The 18,642-nt window shown below is 44.9% G+C and overlaps 1 protein-coding gene across 1 annotated transcript in view; it reads left to right on the top strand.

Annotated features, from left to right (window-relative positions):
- Positions 1-18,642, top strand: part of CACNA2D4 (calcium voltage-gated channel auxiliary subunit alpha2delta 4) — a 121,137-nt gene that overhangs the window by 24,877 nt on the left and 77,618 nt on the right. The window contains exons 7-18 of the mRNA XM_049102496.1: positions 998-1,058; positions 1,713-1,863; positions 3,929-4,003; positions 4,979-5,068; positions 5,178-5,291; positions 5,776-5,854; positions 7,609-7,742; positions 9,480-9,557; positions 10,328-10,408; positions 10,967-11,041; positions 14,375-14,461; positions 15,008-15,079. Of these exons, the coding sequence (XP_048958453.1) occupies positions 998-1,058; positions 1,713-1,863; positions 3,929-4,003; positions 4,979-5,068; positions 5,178-5,291; positions 5,776-5,854; positions 7,609-7,742; positions 9,480-9,557; positions 10,328-10,408; positions 10,967-11,041; positions 14,375-14,461; positions 15,008-15,079 (1,097 nt within the window). The remainder of the gene's footprint in view (positions 1-997; positions 1,059-1,712; positions 1,864-3,928; positions 4,004-4,978; positions 5,069-5,177; positions 5,292-5,775; positions 5,855-7,608; positions 7,743-9,479; positions 9,558-10,327; positions 10,409-10,966; positions 11,042-14,374; positions 14,462-15,007; positions 15,080-18,642) is intronic.

Below are 18,642 nucleotides of genomic sequence, written 5' to 3'. Positions count from 1 at the left end.
TCCTTCCAGGGACCCTGGCTGCCCTGACCCCCACCCCTCACTCTTAGAACTCTGCTTTCATTTGTCTGGTTTTGAGGACATGATCCCTGAAAAAACCTACCTTTGAGAGACCAGTAACGCCTCAAAGGGTGCATCTCATCTGAAGTTTAACTGCTGTGGAACAGGACAATCCTAGACATGCATGATACTGCCACTATTTTTTTTTCTAGCCCAAACATAACCCATTACAATTTCACCAGTTATTTTTAATCCCTTTATTTTGAACCCACTATTTCCAATCATTAAAATCTTTCAAACAGAGATCCTATTGTGGATCATATCAGTGTTATCTGTGGTTTATATGCATTTATCCAAGTTTCTGATCAGATAAATAAGACAAAATCTACCCCAGCACTTTGCTAGTACTCAAGGCAAGATCTTTCGTACTCACTCATTCATTTTTCATTCTTGTAACAAACACTTATTGAGCATCAACTCTGCTAGGTGCTGTGTCAGATACTGCTGGTACTGGGAATCCCTGACTTCAAGGAGCTTACTGTCTTATAACCACTTATAATCACTTCTCCCAGTAAGCTTAATTAAGCTGGGTAGAAGCAGGTAGTCTAGAGATCTGAGCACCTGGCTGTTTACCACTCTGTCCATGCTTTGCTGATGGCAGTGGATGTTAAAAGTCACACCTCCTTCAAGCTTCCCTTGCTACAACTTGATGTGAAGTTCAGTTACAAATGAGTCTCAGGCATTATATTTGGGGGTCCTACTTGTGAAAGTAACCCAAATCTTGGTCTGGGCAATGTGAGTGGTATGTGTCCTCCATAAGCTGGCCTTCCCCCTTGCCGACTTCTTCAATTGCAGGGTGTGTTCTATTGGTCCCACACCCTCATGTCCAGGTCCACTACTGACCCTGTCCTGGGAATGGCCAAACTGGACCTCACCACCCAACCAGTGCTCTGAAGCACCTTTATTGGGCTGGTGGAAGAACCAGACTTTATTCCCCTAGGTATCAAATGGACCCCTGATGAGAATGGAGTCATTGCCTTCGACTGCAGAAATCGTGGCTGGTAAGAGCTCCAGGGGAAAAGTCTCTGGGGCTGGCATCTCTCCTGTAATCTCTGGGTTCTGCTTCCTCCTCTGGTCCCTGCCCTGCCCCCACCAGCAGCCAAGGACCTCAAGTGTGTACAACCTTAACCTAACATAAGAGCAGGAGACTTGCTGGCTGCACTCCTCCCTGTCTCTGCAGCTGCCCTTGCTCCAGGACTCATCACATGTGTCTTTCCCATCTCAAACCTCCTTCCAGGACATTGAATTGTCTCTAAACTAACCCTTTTCCAGACTCTCCTCTCCCAGCACATCCCTCCTCTGGCAGATTTGTAACAGAATCCGAGGGTGGAATCCAGGTGTCTCCTTTCCTGCTGCCTGCTCCTCTAGGACACCGGCTGGTCTAAAACAGGATGAGGGTTACCACCAGGACTTAACCTTTCTCCCACTTGACAGGCCCATTAGATGTGCACATTCGAGCTATTGACCCCAAAATGGCTTTAGAACTATGCTTGGGTGTATATGGTACATGATAAAACCTGGCATTGATGAACCATTGACCTGAACTTTGGGTACACTTGAGCCAGAATCTGAATAGAAATAACTAGAGACTCAGTTGGGTGGCTGTTCTGGCTTTAGTTTTCCGATTGTTGGCCTGTGCTTTCTTTCTGCTAAAGGTACATACAAGCTGCTACTTCTCCCAAGGACATAGTGATTGTGGTAGATACTAGTGGCAGCATGAAGGGGCTGCGGATGACTATTGCCAAGCACACCATCTCCACCATCTTGGACACACTGGGGGAGAATGACTTTGTTAACATCATTGCGGTAAATGTGCCTTCCTGTTCTAGAATAGCTCTCCCTAGGAAAAAAAAACTTTTTTTCTGCCTGTACTAGAATCACTTGATGTACATACTGCATAATGATTCTCTCCTCTGAAGCTCAGGCTTCTAACCTAAGGTCAGACCAAGGATGGGTTTCAAGAGTTCCACAGAGTTTCTGAAATTATGCGTTAAATGTGTGCATCCATTTTTTCTGATTCCATAGGTTTCATCAATTTCTGAGATGAGTCTGATAATAAAAATTAAAAGACACAGGCCCTGAGCAAATATCTGACTTACCCCCATCCATGTGCTCTTGACTGGTACCCATTGCTGGAACAGCCTCTCCATTATGCCCTGGCTCTTGCTTTTTACAACATTCCCAGATCTCCTACTTCTTGCATCCCACCCAAATTTAAATACGTCAAGAGAAGGGGGATGTAGGTAGTGAAGACCTAGAAAGGAACCAGCAAACCCTGGTGCTGCTTTTACTGCGACTCTTCCTGCAGATAGCTCTGCCTGCCATAGAAAAGTAATGAAGGAGAGGGAAGAGGCAGAAAGAAATGGGAAGATATAAGTCAGAAATGCAACAAAAGAGCAGGCCAGTTCAGCCCTCCAAGGAGGCAAAGTTGATTGCCACCTTGGGGGCATCATTTTGAAGGTCACCTGATCCAAAACTTTCTCCCACCAGCTTGTTACATTCCTGAAAATGCTTGTCTTCAGTGGGATTTACATATCTAGTATAGAAATATCAAGGCAACATGATCTAACTTCAAAATGTTCATCCTAGGGTGTCAGAAGGGCCCTCCTCATCCCTGAACTGCTTCCCTGAGGCCTGCATCATTTACCCACCTGCACCACTCCTGGATCCCACCCTCCCCATCTTCACCACTTTTCCATCCCTGATCATGACCTATAGTAGTGACAGGACAGCTACAAGGTCAGGTCTGACCCCTTCAGGAAAGTGGGAGTATCTCTCGCTCCTTCTGCAGTGTGTTCTGCTTCTCTCCCAGCCCTTCTCTTGCTGTTTGGGGAAGAGAGGTAGAGGAAGCATTTGCTCCTGATGTTTCTCCAGAACTCCCCCAGCATTTGCCCTAGAACCTGCGTGCACTCCTATCTTTCTCTCCCTCTCTTACTTATTTTTTTTTAAGATTTTATTTATTTATTTGAGAGAGAGAGAGAGATTGACAAACAGACTCACTGCTGAGTGCAGAGCCTGATGTGGGCTTGATACCATGACCCTGAGACCATGACCTGAGCCAAAATTAAGAGCTCAACTGACTGAACCACTCAGGCACACCTCCCTCTCTTATTTAAACAGAAGTAGATTAAAGACATTTTGAAGATTTGAGTTTTAACTGTAAGGAAGTGGAGTGATTAAGAAAAAGAGGGCAATAATAATTCATCTTTTTCCTTTCCCATCCCTGTGGATAGCTAGAAGATCTTCATTGTAAGTACAAGGCAGGGATGCCTGGGTGGCTTAGTAGTTGAGCATCTGCTTTTGGTTCAGGACATGATCCCGGATTCCCGGGATCGAGTCCCACATCGGGCTCCTTGCATGGAGCCTGCTTCTCCCTCTGCCTGTGTCTCTGCCTTTCTTTCTGTATCTCTCATGAATAAATAAATAAAATTTTTATTTAAAAAAAAGTAAGTGCAAGGCAAAGGGTGAAAAACATATTCCTAATCCCCAAACCCAGGCCCTGGGGAGGGGTCTACACTTGGAAGGCTCTAGGATTCTCATGGAAGGCACTTTGTTGTCTAGGCCCAGGAGTGAAGACCAAAGGGATTCTGTCAGTACCTTCAGGTTTCTCTTTGTGTTCTGGGAGATGGACATCACTCAGCCAGCCACCTGAGAAAATGGCTGAAGACCAGGATTTGAGGGAGAATTTTTGGAGTTAAAGCCCCACTGTTCTTATTACTCAAAAGAACTGCCAGAAGCATAGAGTACCCCCAAGATAATATTACATAGGTGCCTAGGTAACCTGTGAGTTGCCTGAGCTTTTTCACTGGGCTCTGACCTTCCAAACTGACCCTACCTGTTCTCCTGTCTCCTCTGCCCTCTGCAACTGCAGTACAGTGACTACATCCATTACGTAGAGCCTTGTTTTAAAGGGACCCTGGTACAGGCAGATCGAGACAATCGTGAGGTGAGTGTCTGTCAATAGGTGAGTGCCTGATGCTTCCAAGCCCCTGTTCTGATTAGGATGGTGGGCAGTCACCAACTCAGACTGCCTGATGGCCCCTTTTGCTTATTCCCATGGCATTTGGAAGAAGGGCAAAGCAGGTACCCATGTAAACACATCCAAGAATTTGCTTCATAAATATGCTGCCTGCCTATCAAAGCAAATAGTGAGCAAAGAGAGACCTTGCACCCAAGGGAAATTTCACTTATTCAAGACTGCATTTTCACTCTGTAGATTATCCAAGACTCTCTTTCCCTCTTTGCCTCTTCTGTGAACATTTCCACTATATCAGTCATAAGGAGTTTCTCCCAAAAGGAAGAGAAGTTCAGACCCATTGGATTGAGTCCTTCTCAAAGGCCAAGGAAGAGAGACAATTTTTTTAAAGGGAAAAGTTTTCATGTGATAGATACTTCTTCCTTTGGCTGGGGAATTTGAGTTTGGCTGCTTCTTGAATGCTGGCCTCAGATTGGATCCTGGAGCCCTTGATGACCTCCACAGTTTCCCCTGTGAAATGTTCAGTTTGGTTACATTGGGCTGGGTGCTAAAGGTGCTGGGAACCTGGCAACCTAGACAGTGACTCTTTGAAGGCCTGCCTGGACTGTCTCCCTGCTCTGGATGGGCTCACACTTGGCATTCCAGTAGTGGGGACGTGTTTGCACCCAGCCACTTATACGGTCTTTTTTTTTTTTTTTTTTTTTCCACTTACACCGTCTTTTTTTTTTTTTTTTTTTCACTTACACCGTCTTAATTTATCTTGGGCACACCTGAGAAACATGTACTATAGAGGCCCATGATAAAATTAGCTGGATCATGAAAAGAGTGATCCCACAATCATGTCCTGGTAAAATAGCTCTAAACAGCCTCTGAAATTAACACCAGAGATGAAGGTTCCCTTGCAGTCAATTCACTGACCCTCCTCTAATTTCTTACCCATGACAGCATTTCAAACAGCTGGTAGATGAGCTGATGGTCAAGGGTGTGGGCATCGTGAACCCAGCCTTGACTGAAGCCTTCCAGATCCTCAAGCAGGTATCCACACCTGATGAAGCTGGAGAGTGAAGGGTTAGGAGACAAGGTAGAGATATGGGGAGGGCAGCTGATGGCCTATAGTCACAGTGACTTTTCTTTCCCCACACAGTTCCAAGAGGCCCGTCAAGGAAGCCTCTGCAACCAGGCCATCATGTTGATCACTGATGGGGCTGTGGAGGACTACAAGCCAGTGTTTGAGAAGTACAACTGGCCTGATCGCAAGGTTACTCTTCTGGTGGAGGACTAGGGGCAGGAGAAGGGGCCAAGGGAAGTATTCTACTGTCTACATGGGAGAACTAGTGCTGCCCAGAAGAACTGGGCCTGCCCTGAGTTAGAATGTTCTGCTCTATTAAACTTGTTAGTATATTCAGATAGTATGTCCCAGGTTGATGTTCCAAAATTATGTTGACTCTAGGCACAAAGAACTCATGCAAGAAAAAATTCAGAGTGAGAGATCAGATGTGGTGTTGAGAGGAAGACTGCCAGGCTGTGACCCTCCCCCCCTGTACTGGGCCCACATCACCATGGCCTTGGCAAGTCCCACCACAACCTGGGCCTCAGGGTTCTTTCTAGTCAAAAGGATGAGAGTGGAGAATCCAAAGTCAGTAAAGTGTTTGACCTGATATCTAAGACTCACATAAATAATATTAACACTACTTATGGCCAGAAATTATGGCTGCTGAGTACATCTGTGTCTTGTGGATTAGATTCGAGTTTTCACTTATCTTATCGGAAGAGAAGTGACTTTCGCTGACCGCATGAAGTGGATTGCATGTAACAACAAAGGTAGGTGGTGTGTGAGCTGAGCTCCTTGCAGTCTGCACCCAGTCATCAGGGATGCTGAGCCATAGTTCCCACATGGGACCTTTGCAGAGGAATGGTGCTGTGTCAAGATGACAGTATCTGCCTCTCCTTCTTATTTGGAAAAAGCTAGACAAAATGTAGAGTGCCCCATGAAACCTTGAGGAAAAGCATAATTACCCCCGCAGGGACTCTAGGTCATTTCATTTCCTGAAATGAAACTGGGAGGTCGTCTATCCAGTGTTTGCAGAAGAGAAAACTCTCTCTTCAAATAAAGCCTATATGAACCACAATACAGAGAGGGTGAGGCAGAAGTGAGACTCACAGTTTAAATGTAAGTTCTCTCTTACGTCTAACCTCCATTCCTCTCATTGCAAATTAAGCCCATTTGCTGTAGTTCTGCCTCCAGACAAAAAGTAGAGGGTTATTATTTTCTTTAGAATAATGTTTTGGGTGCAGTCCTCATTTGTCTCTGGCCAGAACCCAACACCTGGGCTTCATGATGCCAACTTAGGTGCTCTGGATTCAATCAAATTTTATGGAGCATGTATTGAGGTACCTGGTAAAGTTTCCAAATTGCGGTCAGTATGGACTTAGTTTTGTCCTTGCTCCTGTTCAGCAGAAGAGACAGATAAGAGAATCATCAGTGGTGATATAATCTGAAATGTGCTGTGAGGACAGAGAGGCACAGACTATACAGGGGTTGGGAGACTGATGGGACAGACACTTCCTCCATTTGGAGAGAGCAAAGAGGACTTCTTAAAGGAAGAGGTACCTATGTTAAGGCATAAAAAATGTTAGGAGTGGGCAGCCCCTGTGGCCCAGCAGTTTAGTGCCGCCTTCAGCCTGGGGAGTGATCCTGGAGACCCAAGATCGAGTCCCACATCAGACTCCCTGCATGGAGCCTGCTTCTCCCTCTGCCTGTGTCTCTGCCCCTCAATCTCTCTCTCTCTCTCTCTCTCTCTCTCTCTCTGTCTCTGTGTGTGTGTGTGTGTGTGTGTGTGTGTCTGTCATGAATAAATAACTAAAATCTTTTTTAAAAATGGTAGGAGTCAGCTGAACATAGAGAATATGGAAGGATGTTCTAGACAGAGGGAACAACATGTTCAAAGGGTCTGAGACAAGAGTCATCTGGGAATGGAAAGCAGTTTCACTTTCTGGAGGGTGGAATGAATGTTTTGTGGGAGGTGGTAAGCAATGAGGCCAGAGAGGTTAACATGTACTAAGTCATTCATAGCCTTGTAAAGTCATTTGCTCTTTTAAATATCACCTTGGTGACAGGGAAGAAGCTGTAGCACTCCTCCCTGTAACTGAGGAAGGATAGTGGTCAGAGAAGGAGGGTAGGGGGTACTGAGCCTCTGTCTTAGACTGTACTGAAAATGGACCCTAAGAAAGAGCCACATGTAGGAGAGGGTGCTCCTAGAAGATAACCCCATAAGGAAGTAAGGAGAGCATCATGATGAGAGAGAAGCCAACCCCCATGGCCCTCGCTGCTGAGGCCCTGCTGCTCCCATGGCGTCTCTGGACTGGGAGGGTCCCCCAGAGTTCTCAGGTTCAGGCAGCACACCACTGGCCTCCAGCTGTCCACAGGAAAGGGCATAACCTTGGGGGGAAGTGGTTCCCTGTGGCCTAGGACAGCCCCCAGTAAGGAGCCCACCGTAAGCCAAGAGCAACTGGGGGAGAGCAATTCTAAGCAGAGCTCCCAGCTTTCCACAACCACGCAACCTTCCCTCTTCCAGGCTACTACACGCAGATCTCCACACTGGCAGATGCACAGGAGAATGTAATGGAGTACCTGCACGTGCTCAGCCGCCCCATGGTCATCAACCATGACCATGACATCACCTGGACAGAAGCCTACATGGACAGCAAGGTGGGGGCCTGACCCTGCTCCAGAGTTAGGGGCACCAGGGAGTAAGAGGTAACTTCCTGGGTGGGTCAGGAGAGAGGTGAGCAGAACACCTCCTCAGGAGAAGGTGTGAAGGGGTGAACACCCTAAGTCCACTGGAAGACTCTTGCCTATATGCTGTCCCCAGAAACCTAGAATCCTGGTGAGCAGACCTGTCCAAGTCTGCCCTCCATGGACAGAGCCCCTCTGCTCCAAGCTTGTTTCTTCCTTCTTCCCATTGTCCTCACTTCCCTCAGAGGAGTCTGACCAGTAACTCAAGATACTATGGCTTCATCAGGCGCTCCCCTTCCTGGGCCCTGTACTTTCAGAGACTGTCTGCAGGTTGCAGTGACTCATACAAAGGAATAAATAGCCAACACAGAATGTCAGATAAGATGTTTGGGGGCACAAGGGACCTTCCTAGCACTTCTCAAATTGTATCCCATATGCAGCCACCTGCTTCAGTGATGATGTATCGCACTGGGATGAAGAGAAACCTGAATATAGTGGCTTAGATAAAAGTGTAATTCTTCCTCATGTAAGAGAACTTTGGAGGTGGCCAACCTGGAGCTGGTGAGGAGCTTCCTGGTTACCAGGGGCCCCGACTGCTTCTTGCTGTCCCCTTGTCCAACCCTGGGGTCTTCCTGGATCCAGTAGCTAGTAAAACTAGTCTACTGAAACCACTCACTTTCCGAAAACCTTACTTCTAAAACCCTGAATTGAAAAATCAGATGAGGAAGAGGAAGAGACTTGCTGGTTAGTGATCTATACACAGTATAACGAATAAAGACTTACGTAATGTAAAAGACATCACTACAATGGCAATCATATGACAATACATAAATGTATCAAAGGAACACTTAAGTAGCACTTCAAGTTTACACAATGTTATGCGTCAAATATATTCAATTTTTTTAAAGTTCTTCATTCTCCGAGAAAGAATATTACACACCTCCATGGGCTCAGCAGCCTCCTTTGGCTGATCCTGATGAAGATCAAACATATCAAACATAAATATGCACACCACCTGTAAAGGCCTGTGTTCATGATAAAGTGGGGTTGCTCTGTGGAGTCCCTTCCAAGGAAGCTGAAGGAGTGCACACTGCGAGATGAGGCAGCTGGGGAGGAGGGCTGTCTTGGAGGTAGGGGATGATACGGCCCTGGCATTCTCAGTGAGGAAGAGGTTGTGGGTCTGTCCCATGTGTGTTAGGAGTGACCCCAAGTTCAGCTACAACTACACCATGGCCTGCCCTTAAACTGTGCTTCCTCGTGCATGCACTTGTGTTTAAGGGTGGCTCAGTGTCAATGTCCTTCTCCTTAAATGTCCTGGGCTGTTGTCTATGCCAACCTTCGGCCCGTGGCAGAGATTTCTGGATGTGCGCAGGATGGGCCTGTTCCATGGGCTCGTGCTCATCCTTGACATGGGCAAGACAGAGGACTTCGTGAGCATGTTTGGGAGCCCTCACTGTGGGCTCTGGGGTTCTGACACTTGCCCTGGCTTAGGAATGTCATCGCTAAGTGACATTTCTTGGTCCCCTCTCCAGCCCACCACTGTCCTCCAGCATTTCTGCCAGCTCTCCTTTTGCAGAGAAGGGGAACCTCATGTGTGGCTTCTTCCTCCTGTTGGAAGGTGACACTTCAGTGGTAGTGACATTAGTGACTGTAGATCCCCCACTCTACAGACTCTGAGCTCTCTGTCCTTTGCTCTTTCTTCCTTGACAGCTGCTCACTTCACAGGCACAGAACTTGATGCTTCTCACTACCGTGGCGATGCCGGTCTTCAGCAAAAAGAATGAAACAGTGAGTGACCACTCTCTGAGAAGCTGCAACAGGGATTAGAACTTGAGGCCACAGGCTGACCTTTTTAACTAATTAATGGTTCTTGACTTGGCTGGGCATCAGAGCCACCTTGGTAGGATTTTATATTCAAATTTCATTCAAATTTCCCTACACCCAACCAGCTATATCAGAACCTCTTGGTTGAGAAGGGGTGAGGACGGGAGGTGAGGTAGGGCCATGCTTCCCAAAGCTCACCCAGTGATTCTCCTCAGCCAGTTTGGGGCTGTCCTAGTGCTCTGAACTTGGGGCCAGTGTCCTGGGGATATAAGGCTAGAAAGGTCCCCTAGCAAAATGACACTTATCAGTTTGGGCAGCCTCTAAAATTTGTTTGTAAAGGCCTCTGGTGAGGGAATTTCTAGAGCCTTCCATCCTCCATCCAGTCATAAATTCCTCCTTATAGGCCTTGTGTGTTTCAGAGCATCCATAGGTTATCCCTTGGATTTTGATACGTCAGTCTCTACTATGAAAATTAATATTTCATTCAACTTTGTATTTCTTTTAAATATTACAATTTAAATATTAATATTGGAAATTAATCTTTCCAGCAGCTGAGATTACTCCTGGGGTTTCTTCTGATAGGTTTTAGATTTTTATTCCAAAGAGCTCAGCCTAAAATCCAACTATAGAGGAAGGGTCATATTAGGCCTAAGAGGCTTGCTGAGGAGTGTGCAGTCGGCCCTGTGCACAGGGAAAGTAGGTACCCCCCCTGACCCTGGTGTTTCTCTTTCCAGCGTTCCCATGGCATTCTTCTGGGTGTGGTGGGCTCTGATGTGGCCCTGAGAGAGCTGATGAAGCTGGCACCCCGGTACAAGGTGAGCCTGGATCACGTGCTGGAGGAGATCACAGGCTCCCCTGGAGTTGCTCTACCAGGCTCAGGAGCCTCCCTGCAGGCAGTGCAACCAAGCCCAGAGCTGGAATTGGGCCCTGCCATCCCACCCCCAGGGAAGTGCAGGTACTGAGCATGGGAGCAATGGTTTGGACTTCTTGGGACCATTTGTCACCACTAGTTCTCATTTGTTCTGTGGCCTTCAGCAAGTTCTTTCTTTCCTAGCACCTCAGTTTTTCAATCTGCTCCTCCATGCCATGCAGTCCTGTTTGGGGAACAAATGAGAGTACATCATCAAAGCAACTAGTATATGTGGTAGGAAAGAGGCCAAATAATGATGTGCATTATTGTGGCTGCTATAAACCATAAAATTTAGAAAGGAATTCAGAATTAATGGCTAGAAACATGGCACTGGCTCAGCAATATTCCTATTTGAAAAACTTGCTGCTGTCAGCTGCCATCTTGCAGTCCAACCCTTTTCTAGCTCCAATTTTCCAACGCAAAGAAAACTCTGATGCCTCTCAATCCCTGTTGTTTTTGGCAGCTAGGAGTACACGGATATGCCTTCTTGAACACTAACAATGGCTACATTCTCTCACATCCTGACCTCCGACCCCTGGTAAGTACAGATGTTATTTGCATTGGGATCTTAACTGTATGCGATTTGGAGATAGTTCACAGAAACAGTTAAAACAATGAAAACACATTGGGCTCTATTTAAGAACCCAATGGGTAATATAAGAAAAAAAATTTAAGTCATGGTCCCTGTCTTCAAATTGTTTGTAATCTAGCAGGAAAGACAAAGCAAAAATACATGAACTGATTGATGAATAGACCAGAGAACATGTAATGAAATATGTAGTTTTTCCTGAAGGACAAGCCACTTATTAAGGTTCCTGTCACTGCCTCAGTCACTCTACACTCCTCTTGGAGCCTATAGGGGTGTCATCAGACTTCCAGCGCCCACCCAAGGGGTTGTGAACACTAAGTTAACAACAAAAATGGCAGGGAAAGAGTCTCATGAGATGTGGGGGGAGCAGAACTGTGGCACCCCTGAGTTTGTCTTGTGATGTGTTCCTGAGTGTTCCTGTCTCCTTCCTAGCTCCCTCCATCCTGATACAGGGGCTGGGGGCACTTTTGCATGCATTCAACTGAATAACTAATAGCCAAGAGAGAAAGTTGCATCATTTTATCTGAAAATTCTACCTCCAGGGCTAGGGGCTCCCAGCTTCCTCTGGTCGTGGCACCTGGCCACTATTGATGAAAACAATGGCCACACCTCTCAGTGTGAGTGTTAGGGCCAGCAGGGGGAGGGGAGCTAAGTCCTACAGGAACCTTAGCGCTTTCTCCTTCTGGTCTCATACCGAACTGAGATGGTAGCAGAAGACAATAACTAGCAGAGCACCTTTGTGAGAACTCACCAAGACGCTCATCTGCCCTAGGTGCCATTTGAAGGAATGATCCAAGGCACATTCTATTCCAGTTTGGTTCAGATCCTGAGTATTCATAAAGCAAATGATTGAGCTATTTAAGGCAAACTGTAGAACTTCATAATACAGACATCAGGGCACACTGGAAGCCATGTTGTCTTCCCAGTTCAGACTCTGCTGGGCAAGCACCTGAACCCATAATAGGTCACTGACCTGTAACAGTGAGTTCTGTGGGGGGCAGCCCTAGTGGCAACAAAACGACTCACTAGGAAAAAAAAATACATGTCAGTCATGGAGCTGACTTATAAAATTAAAGGACACTGATCAGAAACTCATCTGTCACCATTTATATAATCTAGATAGATGAATATAAGACTTCAAGCAATCAATTAATAATGTGGACCTGCTGGGTGCCTGACCTTATAACACTCTGAGAATGCTACAAACAGGAGATTAGAGTCTAAATAAGAAAATGAATTATACACAAATAGACTTACACAAATGAAACGATGAGAGAAAAATGCCATGTAGATCATTATTACATAACAAACATTACTGTGTAAAGCCAACATAATGTGATTCCTAAAGAAAGCACTATCAATTTGTGATAGGGGTTAAGGAGAACAATAGAGAAGTTTAGAAAAGTAATAGAGGATATGCCTAGTAACAAACTGATAGAGGGTCAGGAGCCATACTGTTGGCCTGAAATCTGTCTGTCAGTGCTCAAAGTATGAGTAATTATACAAAGTGGAATTATGGGGGATCCCTGGGTGGCTCAGTGGTTTGGCGCCTGCCTTTGGCCCAGGGCGCGATCCTGGAGTCTCGGGATCGAGTCCCCCGTCGGGCTTCCGGCATGGAGCCCGCTTCTCCCTCCTCCTGTGTCTCTGCCTCTCTCTCTCTCTCTCTCTCTCTCTCTCTCTCTCTCTCTGTCTATCATAAATAAATAAATAAATCTTTTTTAAAAAGGTGGAATTATGGTTTTAATAATAGGAGCTAAAGATGATCTTTCAGATATCACCAGGAATTAGACAATAGCAATGATGAGGAATATTGTACTTTACTCAAAAGAAAAAGATTCAGTGTAAAAGATGGCAGAGTAGTGCTGTTTGTTATGAGCACAGGCATCAGCAAGGCCAGGAATGAAAACATCATCCAAGCATGGGTGAGGAGAAAGAGAAGAATGCAGGGAGATACTGCTGTGGCAGTTATAGTGCAGACCTCCCAGATAGGCAAGAAATAAGGGTGACAATTTCTTGAAAAAATAAAAAACTGACAGCAGCACAATAGACAGTGATAGGGGACTTCAACCTTTCAAGCATCTTCAGGGGCCTCATTTTGCTAAAAGTAGACCCTCTGATTAATTTGTAATTTACTCCAATAATAAACCATCCCTTGCCTTTTTTGATCTATTATTAAACTAAAGCTGGGAAGCGCTGCCAACCTAGTAGCAGATAACTTGACAATAATCTGTCTTTGTATCAGAGGGAGAGGGAGGGAGGAGGGAGGGAGGGAGGGAAGACAGGGCCAGAAAATAATAACATTCAAAGACTTGATTAATGGCTCTATGTCGAGCTGCAGGGAGGTCTTTATTAGGCACTGCAGAATCTGTCTGTCCTTGGCTTTGTCCCATTCAAGAATTCTATCAGCAAGATGAAAACAGAAACCAGATGACACAAAGTCTGGAAGGTATGGGTAACATATTAAGGGAGAAAATTCATATTCAAGAAGTATTCTTCTAAACAAACTGAAACTAACAAGATCAATATATTAGGGTGCATGGAAAGTTCTGCAAAATATTCAATGCTCAAGCATAATATTGGAAACATGTAATTTAACAGCGTGCCACGTGAGGAAGGCCAAAGGCACTTAACTGACTAAAAACTTGATTTAAGCTATTAGGGCAGTGTAGCTGCCCCGGAAATCCAGCAGAATAATAGGCAGCAGGCAAAACCATATAATACGGGTCACACACACACACCACACTGGTCAGAATCCCATCTGAAATATTGACGCTCGTCCTGGGCACTCCATTCTGAGAGTGACATTGACGAAGTGAGCATATTCAGAGGGAGTTGAGGCATCTGCAATCCGGGAACATTTAGCTTGGAGAGGTGTAGTCAGAAGTAACAAGCACCTTGGAAAATCTCAGGAGTTGTCAGGTGGAAAACATTCTGTGTAGCTCCAGGGAAAGAATAAGACCAATGGGTGAAAGTAACAGGGAGCCAGATTTCAGCTCTGTATGAGGAAGAGCTTTCTAACAATTAGAGCTGTCCAAACTATGACAAGCTGCTCATGAAATAGGGAGCTCCTCATCATGGGAAATATTCACTGAGAGGCCATAAGAGTATCTGTCACAAATATTGGGAAGGGAAATGTTCATCAGGTGGAAAGTTGATTCCCTTAAGGAATCATTGAGATTCTTTGATTTTATGAATATATCTTTAAGGCTTCCAAAAAGAGATGAAACTTGAGCAAGCCTCATGTTTAACCTCATTTCTTTCTTCCTGACCTGCCCACTCCAGTACAGAGAGGGGAAGAAACTGAAACCCAAACCTAACTACAACAGCGTGGATCTTTCTGAAGTGGAGTGGGAAGACCAAGCTGAAACTGTGAGTAGGGAAATCAGGAGAAAGAGGAATTAGTGTAGCTCTACAACCAGCACACAGACCAGCTGTGGGGTTGTAAGCTCTGAGGCCACTCTGTTCCTCTCAATGGAAGCTCTCCAAGCCCAAACCAGAAGCAATTTCTGTAATGGGCAATGCTTCCAACAACTATAACAACATAATAGTATCTTCTTGAATCTCAGGGAATATTGAGGCTGAATGAGCCATGTCTATAATTCACAGGGATTGATTTCCAGTCTGATTTGGGGGGTTAGTAGCTCATTCTAAAGGAAATTGTCTCAGTAATATAGCACTATGTTCGATCAAGTACATCAGTGTACTTGGGAGAATTATTTTTGTGAAGGTCTAGAATTATAAACTAAATGGAACCTAAAATCAAATCTATATTCCCTCCTTATATTCTGCTTAAAGGAAAAAGGGAAGAGCTGAAAGTATTCCTAGGGATCACCTGCAGTCTGGTCAGTAAAGCCCACTGCCTTCCACCCTCCAGTGTAAGCCAGGGGACTAATACCATTATCTTTCCTCTTGAAGCTCAGAACAGCCATGATCAATGGGGAAACAGGTTCTCTCTCTATGGATGTGAAGGTTCCACTGGACAAAGGGGTAAGGAACTCAAAGGAAAGAACGAGGGTCTGGTCCCAGGAAGGCAGTATCCCAGTTGATTGAGGTTTGGGGTGGTGATAAGGGACTTGGACTTAGCTGAATTAGAGCTTAAGACTTGAGTACTTGTTGTGGAGAGTATATCAAAGTGTACATCAACCAAAAGAAACATCTGGCCAAGAAATGATCAGTTCTTTGGAGACTCCCAAGCAAAGCAGTAGGTCAACTCAAGGCATTTACAACTCTTCTTTCTTCCCAATGCTGCCTGCTATTTGCACCCCCTCCTTTTTTTTTTTTTTTTTTGTTTATAATGGAAAGACGGAAAGTGATAGTTAATTTTGCAAATTGTTAGCAACTCTCATTAATCATTATATGGGAAGAAGTTAAAAATAATTGCTACTCCATATAACTGATTTTCATCCAGTGTATGTGCAAATGGTCGAGAATCAATACCCTCACTGATACAATTGCTGTCTTCCCAGAGCCATGCATCATTTACAAAAGATCATTTCATCTTCTCATTTAAAAGATTCTACTGCATTTGTGCTGAATTTGCATTGTCCCTTGACATATTTACAAATGTCACCTCCTCCCTCACAACCACCTCCACCTCCTCCTCTTGTTGCCCATCTGCCTCAGCTAAAAGAACACAGGCATCTGTCTGCAACAATTAGACCCAAGTTCTTCCACAAACACAAACCTCCATGGAAGCCAAACAAGAAAGCATTGGAGAGGAAAAGCAATTTGTTGCATTCCTGTTAGATACATGGGCTGTATTTCACTGGGACCAATATCTGATTTGTGTGACATCTGCCTGCTTTTTAGAAGCTCCAGGCTGAGAAGGGCCTCCTTTAGGCAGATTGGGAAATATCAGTGATGTCAAACCACCAGTTAGAGCAGCTCCTTCTCTTGATCCAAAAAAGTAGAGGTTTCTTCCATGCACTTCCACTTTTTTCCAACAGATTCCTGCTTACACACACAAGGGAGCTCTTCCCTAGCCCAGCCCTGGCAAAGCATTTAAGGTAGCTATAATGAAAATTTTAACTTGCATATGGCAGACAGCAACTTTCAAACAGATGAGAGTATGGCTATACTATATCTAATTGAGACCAACTTATGAAATAAGTATAGCGTGTCTTCCACCCTTTCCTCCATTGCCCAGTGTTCTTATGCTGCCTCCATGCTTCTCAGAGCCACCAAGGGAGAGTCTTTACGAGATTCAGGTAGTCTGAACTTCTCTTCAAATTTCTGCCCATTCCTTTGAAATGTGGTCATTGCTGCCAATAAACCACCCAGGTTAAACTGCAAATTAACAAAAGCTTCCTGCATGTTCTTAAACATAAAGAACTGGGATGATGCTGATCATGATCATGACAGAAATGTACAGTTCATAGCACACAGGTGTTCACAGTACTACTATACTGTTACTAACTACTACTACTATTAATAGTAGCTAATGGGATCCCTGGGTGGCGCAGTGGTTTAGCGCCTGCCTTTGGCCCAGGGCGTGATCCTGGAGACCCGGGATCAAGTCCCATGTCAGGCTCCCTGCATGGAGCCTGCTTCTCCCTCTGCCTGTGTCTCTGCCTCTGTGTGTGTGTGTGTGTGTGTGTGTGTGTGTGACTATCATAAAAAAAAAAAAAAAAAGACAAAACAAAAAAAAAACATAGTAGCTAACATTTGTTAGAAATTAGATTCAGGGCCTTATAAGTATTCACTTAACATTCACAACCCTATTAAGTATGTACTATCTTATCCCCATTTTATAGATGAGGAAATTCAGAGAGGCTAAAGACTTGTACAGTCACCTAGATGATTAATTGCAAAGCCCACGTGTGTCTGATTCTAAGCCACATACTCTTACTAATGTACAAGGCTTTTCTGTAGGAATGGCTCTGAATTCTCTACTCTCCAACTTAAAGATTTCCCAAGAATCTATTTAAAATTCTGTTTCCATCTTTAAAATTCATTGTTTTCTCCTGTCCCTCTACTTCATTATATAACTCACCTCTCTAATCTTCCATCTCTTTACTTCTGTGCTCAGAAGCTGCTGCACCTGCATTGTGTGTGTAGGACATTGTGCTCTAAGGCCACTGCAGTGGTATCCAGCCTCTCATTGCTCTGATCTATTATGATGCCATTTTCCTTGGGGTTGCTACATTTTTTTTCATTACCAATTGCTCTGTCTGCCCTACACGTCTTCTCTTTTTAAGAGTTGCACACAGTCCTGTTGTTTTCTTGCCTGCCAGTCTATCCCAGCCCTCTCAGCTCAGTGGTATATCTCACCTCACAAGCTTGTGCCTCAGTAGAAACACTCTTCAGATCTAAGCCAAGGGAAGCTTTCTATTTTTTTTTTAAGATTTTATTATTTATTCATGAGAAACACAGAGAGAGAGGCAGAGACACAGGCAGAGTGAGAAGCAGGCTCCCGTTGGAAAGCCCAATCTGAGACCTGATCCCAGGACCCCAGGACCATTACCCCAGCCAAAGGCAGATGCTCAATCACTGAGCCACCCAGGGTGCCCCAAGGGAAGCTTTCTTAAAGCATTGCAGGAATATCTGTTATTGTTCAAGCCATCCTTCTGGAAGATGGTGACTTGTTTTCTTAGGAGATTTAACATGTATTCTTACTTCTCATGGATCAGTCCAGACCTTTTCCATCTCCCCTAAACACCAGACAGACAACTATGTTGGCATCCTCCAGACAGTAGTGGCAACCCATCAAGATTTAGAGCAGGACTCACAAAGCCAGATAGGCCATGTTCAGAAATGTGAGTAAGAGAAACTGACAAGCCTTGGTATTGGGGGTACTGGGAACTGAACTGTTACATGTACCATCTACAGGAGACAGCTAAGAATCCATATTTTTAATGTTATGCATTTAATTCCAAAAATATTAAAAACACAATCTGGGCCAATACCCAGGATCTCAGACTTGTAAGGAATCCAGCTTTCTCCAGCAGGCCTCCTATTTGCCATTTTGATAGCAGGCAGTTTTCCCAATATGTGGACCAGTAACAAGTGTCATAATTTCTAACCCATCAGTGGCATCCTGGTCAGATGTCCTGGGAAGTGCTTAAAAGAAAAAACAATCAAAGCATCCTAGAGTATCTTAACGAGGGCTCTTTTTATCATTTGATAATTTGATAATTTAGGACAAATAATTAGCAGTGAGAGGGAGAGAGAGAGACAGACAGTGTTCTTTACTAGCCTTCAGGTTCTTCCAAGTTAGCCTTGCTGTTGGGCATATGGTGTGTACACACACACACACACACACACACACACACACACCAGCAACTGGCATAGGCAGTTAGGGCAGCTTTGCCCCATGTTCCCCAGTTCCTTCTAATCCCTATGCACAGGATTCAGGGGGGCAGGATTACAGTGCCCTGTGGCACTTGCTCATTCTCTCTCTATCACACTTTCACTCACTTACACACTTTTTTTCAGCAAAAGGAGGCAATTTATTAAAGGAAGAGACTGTTCTGACACCTCTTTAATCTTCCAAATCTCTCCATTCCTCTTTCTGGTAACAAGATTCAGGGAAACCCCCACTCCTTCTCTCT

This window comes from Canis lupus, chromosome 27 (assembly GCF_003254725.2).
Source record: "Canis lupus dingo isolate Sandy chromosome 27, ASM325472v2, whole genome shotgun sequence".
Classification (NCBI taxonomy): Eukaryota; Metazoa; Chordata; class Mammalia; order Carnivora; family Canidae; genus Canis; species Canis lupus.
Note: the sequence above shows the minus strand (reverse complement) of the source record. Positions and strands in the feature narration are given on the sequence as shown.